We start from the raw sequence: 13,646 nt of genomic DNA, 5'->3' as shown, positions 1-13,646 counted from the left end.
CAGTTAACAAACTTGACATCAAAAACAAAAACCGTCTGTGGCATTTCTAGATTTAGAAATAAGCATCACCCCAGCATGAGCAAGCACGGAGTCGTAACGTTTTATTTTTAAAAGACAAGACTTGTAAAGTTTGTTTTTGAAATAAAATAATTAACTTCTGTTAAACAACAAGTAATCACTAGAAAGTGCGAGGCGCGGAGCTCTGCCCCAAGAGAGGCATGGTCGCGCGGGCGGTCTAGGGGGTCTTCGGTGGCTGGGGGCACGACACCTGGGGCTTTGGGGACGCGCAGGGAGGAGACGAGCAGGGCAAGGGGCGGAGCACTTGGGGAAGGGCGGGCGGAGACGCGCATTGTGCGGGGTGGGGGCGCGGCATCTGTGGGCGCGCAAGGCCGAGACGCGCATTGCGGGGGACGGGGGGGCGGCACCGCTGGGCGCCAGGGGCCGAACGTGGGGGAGGACGTGGGGTGGGACACGCAATGTGGGGCGCTCTGGTGGGCGCACGGGGCTGGCCTTGGAGCGCGCAGTGCAGGACGCGCGCGCGGGCGGGGGCGCGCAGTGCGTGCGGGGGCGCGCGTGGGGCGGAGGTGCGGCGCCGCCAATCCCAGACAAAGGCCGCCCCGTAAATCATGTGGTGCCGGGAGGAAGTCGGCTTGTTTTCTTTCCTCCCGCAGCCGGCCGGGCGGAGCGATGCGCGGAGACCCCCGCGGGGTCGGCGAGCACCGATGAGGCCCGAGCCCCCGGCCCCGCCGCAGCGCCCCCGGCCCGATGGCGGCTCCGCGCTGGGACCCACTCCGAAACGACTCGCTGCCGCCCACGCTGACCCCGGCCGTGCCCCCCTACGTGAAGCTCGGCCTCACCAGCGTCTACACCGCCTTTTACTCGCTGCTCTTCGTGTTCATCTACTTGCAGCTCTGGCTGGTGCTGCGCTACGGCCACAAGCGGCTCAGTTACCAGAGCGTCTTCCTCTTCCTCTGCCTCTTCTGGGCCTCCCTGCGCACGGTCCTCTTTTCCTTCTACTTCAGGGACTTTGTGGCGGCGAACGCGCTCAGTCCCTTCGTCTTCTGGCTGCTTTACTGTTTCCCCGTGTGCCTCCAGTTCTTCACCCTCACACTCATGAACTTGTATTTCACGCAGGTGAGTTGGGCGGGCAGGAGACACCTGGCGAGGGCTCACCTGGCAAGTGGCCCCGCACAATGCTTGGAGCCAGGCCGGTCGCAGAACCAGGGGTTGAGAGTGCGGGGTGGGGGTGGGGGTGGGGAAGGCACTAGTTCTGGGTCGTCTGAGCCTGTCCTACCTACCTGCAGGCGTTTCTCAGGTAACGCCCTCTCATCCCCAAAAGAGGCGAAGGAGGTCAGTGAGGGCTGGAGGCCACCTGTGAGTCTGTGCCCTTAGCGAAGCACCATCCAATGGGTGCCCGGCGCACAGCATCTTCTGCACACATCAGAAGAAGTACTAGCAGGTGTGCCCTCTGGGATACTTGAACTCTAGAATTTTCCCTCCACCCTCTCACCCCAGCCTGGAAAGGTCACCTGTACTTTTGGACCAGACTGACTTTTTTGAGTGGTGGCAGGTGGGACCGTCCTTGTTTGGGTGAGACGTTTAGAACCTCCAGGCCGGAGCCCCACTGACCTGCGACTTCTCACTCACTCCCCAGGAGCGCTGAAGAGCAGTCCTGGGTGACGCCCAGCGGGCGTCAGGCCCCAAGCACAAGCCTACACGTTTGCCGTGGCGCCTTTACAGGAGTCATTTTATGGGGAGCGTTGTTAATAAGCTAATGGGAGAACGTGCGTTAATGAAAGCGGAGTAATTGTAAAGTACTTTGCAAATACCGTGTTAAGCATTGTGTAAAGTTTAATCACTCCCACTAACACCCCCCTCGCCATCTCTGGTTCTCACTAGCTTTCCAAGCACTGAAATGTCCGTTCCACTAGGACTGCGCCCACGGGGAAGGGGGCAGGCATGTCACCTGCTCAGGGTAATTGCGAGCTGTCTCCTGGGCAGAGGCTTGGTGCAGGCAAGCCTTGCATTCCTTTAAACAGTGTCTATTTCTCTGAAGAAAATGTCATTGATTAAAAAAAGAAAAGAAAAGGTAGAAAAAAGATTGAAGGCTCTGGTGTAGTAGGAGCCCCTGACTAAAAGTTTAGAGGAAATCTGGCTGCTAAAAAATAGCCTGTGTGCTGTTTAGAAGCTGTTATACGCATAGCAAAGTGCATCCACACTAGAACCTTCTTACTAGTCCCACGTCTCTGCGCATTTTCCAGTGGGCGAACGGTGTGTGTTATGTCTCCAAAGACTGGCTTTAAGCCCCCAAACCAGTCCAGGCAGCCAGCTCCTCTGCAGACACTCCAGCTGCTTCATTGGCTCGAAAGGGGTAGTTTCAGCAAGACACAAAAGTCAGGTGGGTTGATGTTACTTCAAGAACTGTGACAAGGGTCATGTTGCACAGTGAGATCGTCGTTCCTGTCCCTTTGTGAGGCTGCCCTGGTAATCACATGCAAAGTCTGCGGGACTAGGGGCAGATGCTGCACGTTTTGTTTTTTTCCCCCACCATCTGCTGGTTGAGAGTAAATGCTGAGCAAGGGAAAGAGTGACCAGGCAGACAGCCACTCAAGCCCAGAGGCCCGTGGCCACAGCCCTGCCTGCTTTATGTCTCTGGATCTTTTGTCCCGTTTCTAGGGTGGCTGGCAGGAGGCCATAGTACCTGAGAGCTGGCATCTCGGACCTAGCAGGGCAAAGCCATTCCCTGGCCACCTGACAAAACTGGGGCATCACAGAGGGGCCACCCTTGGGCTCCCAGCTCTGGCACCGCTCTGTCCTGCCCCTCACCCCACATCTGCTCTTAGACTGACCCGGGTTTCCAATACCCGAAGCGCCAGGGGAGCTTAGGAATCACTGCTACCGGAGGTGGGGGGGGGTGGTCATCTCAGAGCAAGGAAATCAGATTGTGTGGGGTGCAGCAGCAGGTGCCGTGGGGTGGGCACAGGTCTAAGGGGTGTGTCCTAATTATTCTGCCCAGCAACCCCGTGAGGAAAGTACTGACAGGCCCATTTCATAGACGCAGGTCAGACAGGTCACGGGGTGAGGGCACGGTGGCGCCGTGGTCACCCACTTCTGTGACATCTGAGCGTGAGGCTTATCCCTAATGGTACCGTATTCGAAATCCCTCCCTCTGGAAAACACGCCCTCAGTTAATGTGATTCCTGGTTCTTCGGGAGCCGACCGCTGGGTAGGGACAAAAAGTGTGTGCGACCCAGTTCAGCAGCAACCCCAGGGATTTCCGGGGGGACCGCCAGGCTTTGGGAGACCTGAGTGGAGCCTGCGTCCTCAGGGACCAGGCAGGTTTGCGCCAGCTCCTGAGGCTGGAGGAGAGGGCCTGGAATGAACTGGAAGGGGTCCTGAGAGGCGAAGGAAGGTTCCTTGCTGTGGCTGTGATGCCCTTTAGGCTTCCCAGCACCTGGCCCGGCCTGCTCACCCTCCGACAGCCCCACGGGAGGGTCTCAGCACTCACTCCTGAGGTCTGGGGAGCAGAGGCCGCATGCCCACACTGCAACCCGAGCGGCACTGCCTGGGGCGGATGTGGTGCCGCAGTCCTGTCTGTCCAGGTCTGAGGGTGGGGGCGTGTCCTGTGCCCTTAGCCTCTCCCCATCGTCATCTTTGGAATCCGGCTCTTCTGGGGCTGGCCCAGGGAGGGGCAGGTCGTCTCGTGTGACTCTGTGCCTGCCCATCTCCAGGTCTTGCGCTGCTTGTGCGAGACTCTGCCAGGTGGCTGTGTGCACATCACGGGGTCACCTTCGTCCTGGCGTCCTCCCTCTGCCCTGTCCCAGTCCTTTCCCTTCTTCCATCCCAGTCCCTTCTTCAGGTGGGGCCACACAGGTGACGGGCTGCTCCCCACCCCGTGCCTCCCTGAGGCCTCCACCTGCCCTTTGTCATTCCCTGCCTGCCCCGGGGGCCCTGCTGCTTGCAGGTCCCAAGTTCCTGGGACCCTCAGACCTGCACGCACAGGCTGGCCTCTGCCAGGACGCTCTCCCCACAGCCGCTTCACTCCGATGTCCACATCTGCTAGGCAATCCATTCCCAGCTGAGCAAGGATCTGTTGGGGAGCAGGCCCGGGCCCTTTTTCTTCTTGACCCCTGAGTAGGACCCTGGTGCTGTGTCCTCAGTGACCTGGGGCAAGGGCCGGCATCCCACCGAGCACTGTGCTCCTGGGCACAGGTTGATGACTTCTCAGCTGCCGGTAGCTGGACTGGTTCTGCCGACTTTCCTCGTCGTGTGTGTGTGTGTGTGTGTGTGTGTGTGTGTGTGTGTTTGGGGGGCACGGACACATCTGGCCTGAAGGCCTGAAGCTCTCCTGGGAACACAGAGCATTGAGGACCTGGTGTTGCAAGCTCCGGCCCGCTTCCAGTCCTGGGGGACCCTCAGCTCCCTGCCACCCCAGCAGCGGCAGGGCCAGGGCTTGGACTGGCCTTTCCTCTAGGGCCTGTCCCTGTGGCGTCATGTTAATGGGCCTCTTGATGGGGTTTCGAGTGGGGCAGGACCTTGAGGCCTGAGTGTTGTGGTGACCCCTGCCACCTGGCCGGGCAGCCCCTGGGCAAGCAGGTCTGCATAGCTGGGGCAGAGAGAGGGTCGTGGGTGGTGGGTCGTGATGTGCTGTTCTCGCAATGGTGGGTCTGGGCCTCAGGCCGTTGGGTTCCTGAGTTTGGTTGAATGGAGCGGCCCCCCGCTGCGCTTTGGCTCAGCCTTGCCTTGGGCCCTGGGCCAGAGCCCTGCCATGAGGCGGGAAAGGTGAAGTAAACCCTCTCGCAGGGGAGGTGGTGTGACCGATGGCTGCTGACGCAGGAGCCAGCACTGCACTGTGCCTCAGAGGGAGACTGGGGAGCTACACGGGGGTCGTTGTGGGGGCCAGGGCGCATGGGGGCCCGGTGCACGGTGGGTGTTGGTGCTCACCGCGAGGCCTGGGTTACAGTGTGCTGGTGAAGGCCTGTGACTCAGGAGGCAGCCTTGGAGCGGAAGGAGCAGGCACCCTGTGGGCAGAGCTGGGTCCCAATCCTGGCCTGGCCCCCAGGGTGCCGACCTTCCTTGCCAGGAAAATGGCAGCTGTGCTGCTCATGCTGGGCTGGATCAGCCGAAGGGGATGCTGTCTGCTGCCCCCTCTGCTCTGCCCCCTTGGGTAGGCCGCTCCTCCCAGGTCTCACAGCCAGGGCCCAGGCTTCTTAGGGTCAGGCCCTGGCGCTCTGCCCACACCAGTCCACCAGGCTGCAGCTGACGTGTGTGACCTGGCTGTGACGCTGGCCCTGCCTTAGGGAGAGCATGGGGGTAGCAGCTGCTCCCAGCGCAGCCCCTCAGGCCTCGAGCGGAACAGACCCAGAGGCCAGCACACGAGCCTCTGGGCCTGGAGGATTCTAGAAACTTGGCCCAGCTCACCAGCCAGGCAGGTGGGCAGGGCCCAGCTGGGCTGGCTCCCTGCTGCCCGTGCACCCTAACTCGACAGGCGCCAGGGTCCTCACCCCTGCTGACCGGGCCACGGATGGCACCGGGCCACGGGACGGTGAAGCCATGGCCCTCCCCCCACCGGGAAAGGGGTGTGGGGGTCTCGCTGTGGCTTAGTTTCATCAGGGGTGTTCACCAGACCCCTGTGGTGTGCCCTAGTAGGGAAGCTGGGAAGGGGGAGCCTTTAGGCCTCTTGCTGATTATGAAGGCAGAGTGTTAATGTGCCTCTTGCGCAGCCTGCACTCACGGGGCTTGCCAGTCCCCAAGTGCCTGGCTTCAGAGCTGGGGCCCACGGCCACTCAGCGGCCAGCGAGCGGGCTTGGCCTCGCCTCTGCGCTGCACACTGGCCCCGGCACTGGCTGTTCCTGCTCACTCAGGGGGCTCACAGCCGCCAGAGCTGTGTACACAGGGTGGGCAAAAGTAGGTGTGCAGCTATTTGTGTGGAAAAGAATACAACAATCAATCGACAATAACACAAGGATAAACTCTGTGTTTACACACGCAGCACTGTGAACCTACCTCTGCCCCGCCCTGTGTGCGCACGTCAGCGTGTGCCTGCGAGCGCCTGTGCGAACCCTTGTGTGTGGCCGCGTGCGCACGTGTGTATGTGCCAGAGCGCATGCCTGTGAGAATTCCTGTGAGCGCGTGTGTGAGTGCACCTGCACACGGGACCGGAGACGATTCCTTATTAGCACTCAGTCTGCTGTCCCCGCTGGCACCCCCAGGAAGCAGCAGTGACGGCCACAGCAGCTCCCTAACTTCTGGCTCACTGCCCGCTCTCCCAGACCTCCCGAAGCACCGGCCACTGTTGCTGCTGCAGTGCCTGGGGGTCCCTGCCGGCCTCGGGTGATCAGACGTCCCGCATGCCCTCAGTGCGCCTGGGGACCACGAGGCTCTCACGGTGTGACCGAAATCCAGCCTTGCTGATCACAGGCCCGACTTCCCACCAGCTGGCGCTGCCGTGTCTTCCTCGTTCAGGGCTGCCCTGGCTGGAAGGAAGACTGCACTAGGCCCCATGCTCCCGGGCCTGCCCCACAAACAGGACTAGCGGGAGAGGGGGACAGAGCCCTGGGCAAGGCGGCTTCATTCTCCGGGGTCAGGGGTTGCCAGGGCTGAGTCCACTGGCAGAGACCCGTCCCCGCCAGGGTGCCCACCACCCAAGGCCGCCAGTCCCAGGAGGGGCTCATCTGGAGGCCAGAGAACACGACAAAATGGAAGGCTACTCCTCCAACACTTCACTAAGATTCTTAGGAATTTAAAACATGTCAGGTGATCCCCAGAGCGGCTTTGTCTGTGGGCTCCTGGTCACCTGGTCCAGTGAAAGGGGACAACCCCTTCCTGGTGTGCGGGGCTGCCTCCGCCCCAACAGGCCAGCTCCTCCGGACAGAAGGTGCCTCAGCAGACAGGTCGGACAGCCTGGCGCACTCGGGCCGTGCAGAGGTCCACGTAGGCTGCCAGTGTTTTACTTTATATTTAATCCTGTGGCTGAAGTTGAGAGGACAAAGGGCACTGGTCCCGCTGGGCTGGTTTCCTCACACGTGGGCGTGTGGGGCTTCCTGAAGGATGCCTGGTCGGAGTCGGGTCAGGACTTGCGGCCTGGGGAGCCAAGTACAGCCCCTGTCGCATACTTGTGTAACATCTCTTTAAAAATATAAAAACTATTTAAAGTTTGCAGTCTGTACAAAAACAGGCTGCAGGCTGGACTTGGTCCTCAGGGCGAGGAAGCACAAGCCCGGCGCCTGTCTTGAGCTGCCCCTACCTCTGCTCTGTGGTTTTTGCTGGGACAGGTTGGAAACAGGCTTTGGCGTCTGGTCTCGTGGTTAGAGAGTGTCATTCACTCAGGGAGCACATCTGACCTGTCACCCACCCAGCAGTGCCTGGGGTCAGAGTAAGTTTCTGTGCTGAGGGGCTACTCGCTATTGGGAAGGACAGGTGTAGGCAGAAACAAGGTGCCACGGGCCACCTGCTCCCCCTCCCCCTGCCGCAGCACACAAAGGGAACCTCTCCCCTTGGGAACCAGCGGCTCGGGACATGCAGACCAGGGTGGCTGGGCATCTTGGGACAGCATAAGCTCTGAGCACCGCCCCCCCCCCCCCCCCCCAGGTGGCAGACACTTGGTAAGCTCTGCAGCCAGGTAGACATCTGCGTGTGATGAGACCCGCTCCCGGGCAGCACCCGCCTCCCACTCCACTCTCCTTGCTTCCCACACCGGAGAGTGTCAGGGCGAGCTGCCCATCAGGTGATGTGACGGGTGCTGTGTCATGTGTGACCTGGGGCAGAAAGGGAGAGGCACAGGCAGCAAGTGAGCCTGGGTCCGTCCTGATGGGACGCACACACCTGTCCCCGCAGAGGTCCCGGTCCCGGCTTTCACACAGTGACACAGGTTTCCCCCCGAACAGGCACGTGCATTCCATCCATTCAACAAGCATGTTTTTAAAATTGGGGTAAAACTCTCATAACACAAAATTAACCTTTTCATATGAACAACTAGTGGTATTTAGTACATTCCATTATTTTGCAACTGTCATCTCTATTTAGTTCCTGAACATGTTCGTCACCCCTAAAAGACGACACCCCGCACCCCCTGAGCCCTCACTCCCCACTCCCCCTCACCCCAGCCCGTGGTCGCTATGGATTCGCCGCTTCTGGATATTTCATATCAAAGGGATCACACCATGCGTGGCCTGTAGTGTTTGTCTGCTGTCACTTAGCATCGTGCCTCGAGGTCCCTCTGTGTTGCTGTCCTTCCCTCTGAGGGCTGGATAGCATCTCCGCGTCGGTTGACTAAAGCACGGCTTGTTTACCCGTCCGCCCCTCGGTGGACACGCAGGTTGCTCCCTCGCGTGGTCTTACCTGCCTGTCGTCCTCTAGACGCTGTGCAGACCGGATTAAGGTCGAGCTCCTGCCTTCATGGGACGTAGCGCTGAGCAGGCAGAACAGAACAGAGTACATGAACAGCGTGTCTGTTGTGCTGTCGGCCAGTGCTACCGTGGGGACGGGAGTTGTGGGATGTTTCTAGTTGGCGGCTGGGGGCTTAATTCACCCTTTCACTCCCGTGCGAGTCTCCCTCTAGGATATGTGTTTTAAAAAGAACCAGCGACTTTTTTTGCTACTATATCAATAGGAGGCAAATCCATTTGCCCTGGTTTGTTCCCGGCAGCTTCCGGGGGTGCAGACCAACATCAGGATGGACAGGGGGTGCCTGGGAGGGGACTGGTTGACGTGCGTTCTCACCCATCGGGGCTGCCCCTCCTCCCACAGCAGACAGCCTTTCACAGATTTGATGTCAAATGCTGTCCCCACCCGAGGCCCCTCTGCTTTGGGTGGAGCTTTCTCAGTTCCTTTCGTTATTTCTGATGGGATGTGGTTTCTCCCTCACTGTCCCAGTCCCTGTCCCCAAAGGCCCTGCCCAGTGTCCACAGTGATTGGGGGCAGCTCAGGGGCACACCAGAGAGCAGTTTCTGTCACCACTCAGGAGGAGGCATGATGGCAGGCAGGACACTGGGAGTGTCTTCTGGGAGCATCTTCTGACACTGCCTCAGTCAGCCTGAGCGGCTGCAGCAGCCAACACCCGTTCCTCAGTTCCGGAGTCTGGACGGGGGAGATCGGGGCGTCAGCAGGGCTGGGCTGTGGAGCAGGCCCGATTCCTCTTTGCAGATGGCTGTCTTCTCCTCGGGTCCTCATGTGGTGGGAGAGAGACAGGGACAGACAGACAGAGACAGACAGAGAGACAGACAGCTTCCAGCAAGGGCAGGAGTTCCAGACAACCCAGAGTTCTCACTTCAGAGGCAGAAAGTTATTTTTTGGGAAAAACAGAGGCATAGTCCATGTAACTTACTTTGTGGTTTTTGCATAATTTAGCACAAGGATCAGGGTGGGTGGTGAGATAACAGCCCTGCAGGGGGTTGGGGGGCCCATCCTTGGAGCCTTTGAGCCTGGCTCATGACCCCTGGCTAAGCTTGCTTGGCTGTGACACCTTATTTAAACTCATTTGGGACAGCCGAAGGCAGGGCCCTGGCTGGTAAACTGAACCGCCTTTGTGGCAGGAGCGGTTTAGAAACAAAATGAGGATAATGGTACCGCGTGTGGCCGCAGCCGTGTCGGCTCATGAGACCGAGAAGCTGATCCACATGGTCAGAGTCCACTTGGAGCAGGCCGGCGCTTGTCTGTCAGAGTCAGCGGGGTGGCAGGGGCAGCTCCGGGCCTGTGTGACCTGACTGCTGCCGGGCCGCTGGGGCCACTTAGAAGCGCGGCTGTGCTGTATCTGCCAGGCGTCACAGCCGGAGGACGTAGGCTGCCCTCTCGGAAGGCCCTTCCTGGCATGAGGTTTTCAAAGGGGAGGCACCTTAGTGAACAAGGTACTAACCTTTGACCTCACAGATGGACACTGAGGCTGGGGACAGAGAGAGTTCATCAGGTATGGGTTCGTGGCTGTCTAGCCAGCCACGGCCCCAAATCCAGGTGCTCAGGTGACAACATGGGAAAGCAGGGAAAGTGAGACCAGCGGTCTGGGTCATCAGGGTGACTGGGAGCCTTTGGAGGGAGGGGTGTGGCCCCTGCTCCTCAGGGGCTTACCAGTGCAGGCCCAGCCCAGGGCGGCCTGGCTGGTGAGCGCGCTGATGGATGGAGGCTCTCGGAGCTGTGGTGGAGGAGAGACGGGAACTGGAAACAGGAGGGGCCATAGGAAGGGGGGAAGCAGTGGAGATGGGTTCACCTGCGGGGCCTCTGACCCTTCACCACTAACTGAATGAGCACAGAGTAGGGCCAACCAACAGGTGAGGTGGGTTCCCGCTTCATGGGGCTCCCAGTCTTACTGGGGGTGACACACACATACAACACATGCACGTACACACTCACAAGCTCACACTCACATGTGCACACGCACGCCGGAGGAGGGCTTCCCGGGGCCGGGTCAGTGGGCGACAGGCCAGTGCAGCTCTCTGGGGGGCTGGAGAAGCTGAGGCTACCCCGGGGACGCTGGCCTTCATGGAGTCCCAGAGGGGGAATAGTGTCATCGTTGGTCTGAGGCCACAGATGAGGAAGTTCCCTTAAGTTCCTGTGGCTCCGTGTTCTGAGGGTCAGCGTGAGACCAGGAAGTGAGCAGGACTCGCTGCATGAACCCCGTGCTTGCCAGGTTTGAACACAGGAGCTGGCATGGCGAGGACCTGACCTGGGGGCCTGACTCCCCTGGACACAGCCCATGTGGCTGCAGGCTGCTGCACGTAGAGTCCCGTGGCCAGGACCGCACGGACTCCGGTGGCTTTAGGAGCGTGGGCAGTCTGCAGACAGAACCTGCTGCCTCAGAGAGGGGACCAGAAGAGCTGCACACAGGGAGGGGCCGCATGTGGGTTTCAGGCGGGTGTGGGTCTCCGGGCAGCCAGGCCCTCGGGTTGGCGTAACTTCTGCATTCTGTCAGGAAGCGGGCAGCACAGAGCGACCACGGGCAAATGTGTCAGTGGTGCCTCACTTTCTGAGTATGGAGGCTCCTTTTATGGTCAAGAAAGCGTCTGTGCTCGCAGGCTAGAATCATGGTTTGAGAACATACACAAGGCTACTGGCGGCAGCAGGGGCGGCACACACAGCGTCCACGTGTCCCAGTCCACCTCATCCCCCCCACAAAACCCGTCCACTTCGCAGATGGGGGACTGGAGGCCCAGGGAGGTTAGGTGATGGCTCCCCAGTCACGCAGCTGGTCACTCGTTCAGCCGGGATTCAAAGCCAGGCGCGGGAGCTCCCGAGTCCGCACTCTCGTGTCCCCCTGCGCCATGGGCAGATGCAGCTGTGGCCTGTGTGTGGTGGGGCTTCGAGCCTCCGTGTGCAATGCACGGCCTGGGGCTGGTGTTCAGCATCCACACGTGGTGAAACACGTCACGATGGCTGAGCAGACAGGTTGCAGGCGGGTCTGGCCTTCAGGCAAGATGGGACTGGATGTGGTCTGTGAACGCACACTCACGCAGCAGGGCTGTGAGCCTGCCTGGTGTGGTAGCACCAGGTTCAGGTTGGGGGCCGGGGGGCCTCGGCAGAGCAGTGAGCAGCACTGGAGCCCCGGAGAGGCGTGCTGGGGGCTTCAGTGGTGCCCAGCGTGGCGGTGTTCCGGTTTGACTGAGCTTCGTGGCAGGTACGTGAGTATTTGCCATGTTATTTCTTCGTGTAGACTTGACATTTTATAATACAGTTTAATCCTACCATAAATTTGTAACAGGCAAGTGAATTTGCATACATACTAACTTATAAATTGTGTGTACGCCTGAGATAGATACTGGTTTCTTTTCTCTTATGTTACTGAGTATTCTTTTTATTTTATGAACTATAGTGAAATGCCCTCCACATCACCTGATCTCTTTCCCCCCTATCTTCCCACTTCCCTCCGGCAACTGTCGGCTTGTTCTCTGTATCTGAATTGGTTTCTGTTTCGTGTTGTTTATTCATTTGTTTTGTGTTTTTACATTCCACATCTAAGTGAAATCACGTGGTGTTTGTCTTTTTCTGTCTGACTTATTTCACTGAGCACAATACCCACTCGGTCCATTCATGTTGTCACAAATGGTGAGATTCCATTCTTTTTTTTACGGCTGAGAGAGAGTCTGTGGTATATACGCATAGCATATCTTCACCCACTAGTTTGTCGCTGGGCACCTACGTTGCCTCTGTATCTTGGCTGTTGTAAATAACATACTGGTTTCTTTCGACTCTAGTCTGTGCTTCACGCAGGTTCAGACTGGCTCTGTTAATCCTGGAGTCTCCCAGGGGCTGCAACCCCCAGGCTGAACCGTGGCACATAGGGTCAGGGGTCCGGCTTCGGGGGCCAGAGCCTCTTAAGGAGGGAGGACTGTGAAGTGGCTAAGGGAGCAGCACTTCAGGGAGTGGTGGCCCAGGAGGGGGGACACGGAGACACGGGCCACATTTTGTTGGAGTATTTGTAAAGCAAAATGTCTACAGGGAAGTTTTGAATAAAGTCCATGGATGCACAGTGCTTCATTTAGTCGTCACTCACTGCCTCTGGGGACAGAAGTTACTCTTGTTAGTTTGCTGAATGCACAAGGGTCGCTGCCCTGCCCACGGAGAATACTCTGGGGCATTTGTGCCAGAAGCAGCCAACATGACCTTAGGAAAGAAGTCAGACAACGAATGCCAACTTCAGTAGTAGGAGAAAAACACAGAGGTCAAGGTTGGGAACAGAGTTGGTGACATCCAGGGACTGTGATTTATTGGGGGAGGGGGACAGAAGTCAGTGGCTGCTAGTAGATCCTTCTGCTCAAGTACGTCACTCACTGGTCCCTGGGCCTCCTGCGTCATCTGAAAGGTGGTGTGCAGGGCCTGGGGTCACGAAGGGCTCTGAGCTTGCCCACAGGTGGGGGTGAGGGGGCCGGGCCCTCGGAGGAGGGAGCAGAGGGGGAACTGGCAGGCGCTGCGTCCTCACCTCAGGCCTTCCTGGAGATCAGGCCTGAATGGAACCTCGGGAAAGTCACCGGACTTTGCTTTCATTGGCATTTTTCTAGGTAGGATCTGAAGTGGGAGAAAGGATGCCGGGACCTAAAGGGATTTATGATCTGGGGAAACGCCTCACTGCCGTGAGATGATGGGGGTTTCCCACGGAAACCGCTGCTTTTCCCCTTTGTCATCTTTGGTCCTGCTCCCTGCCTGTCCTCCCACCCTTCACCGCCATGCGGGACCCTGGGAAAACTTTGCTGTTTTCACAGTGTTGGTGTGGAGGGGAGGGGAGGGAGGAGCCTGGACACTGCCTCACTCACTGTGGGTTCCTGGTCAAGTTTCCCTAACAAGCAGCTGGGTCTCTTCCTCCACCTCAGGGTCCAGCCCTACCTCACTGTTCAGAATCGGTGGCCACCTTCTGCTGCTGCCCCCTCCTTCCTGCCCCAGTGTCCAGCCCGTCTGCCTCCCCCACAGAGCCCCTCCACCGCACCCCTGTTTCCACTTCTCCCTCTGCTTTGCCATTTTGGGGCCTGGGCTTCTCTGCACACTGGGTCCCTCAAACCTAAAAACAAGGTCCAGCCCTGACCAGGTGGCTCATTTGTTTGGAATGTTGACCTGTACACCAAAAAAGGTTGTGGGTTCGATCCCTGGTCAGGGCACATTCCTTGTGGGTTCAATCCCTGGTTGAGGTACATATGAGAGTCAACTGATCAGTGTTTATCTCCCTT

General features: G+C 58.8%; 1 protein-coding gene across 1 annotated transcript in view; it reads left to right on the top strand.

Annotated features, from left to right (window-relative positions):
* The first annotated feature begins 493 nt into the window (after nt 1-493).
* GPR137B (G protein-coupled receptor 137B) overlaps nt 494-13,646 on the top strand; it is a 42,682-nt gene continuing 29,529 nt past the window's right edge. The window contains exon 1 of the mRNA XM_024561765.3: nt 494-1,134. Within this exon, the coding sequence (XP_024417533.3) occupies nt 766-1,134 (369 nt within the window). The 5' untranslated portion in view covers nt 494-765. The remainder of the gene's footprint in view (nt 1,135-13,646) is intronic.

This window comes from Desmodus rotundus, chromosome 10 (assembly GCF_022682495.2).
Source record: "Desmodus rotundus isolate HL8 chromosome 10, HLdesRot8A.1, whole genome shotgun sequence".
NCBI lineage: Eukaryota > Metazoa > Chordata > Mammalia > Chiroptera > Phyllostomidae > Desmodus > Desmodus rotundus.
Note: the sequence above shows the minus strand (reverse complement) of the source record. Positions and strands in the feature narration are given on the sequence as shown.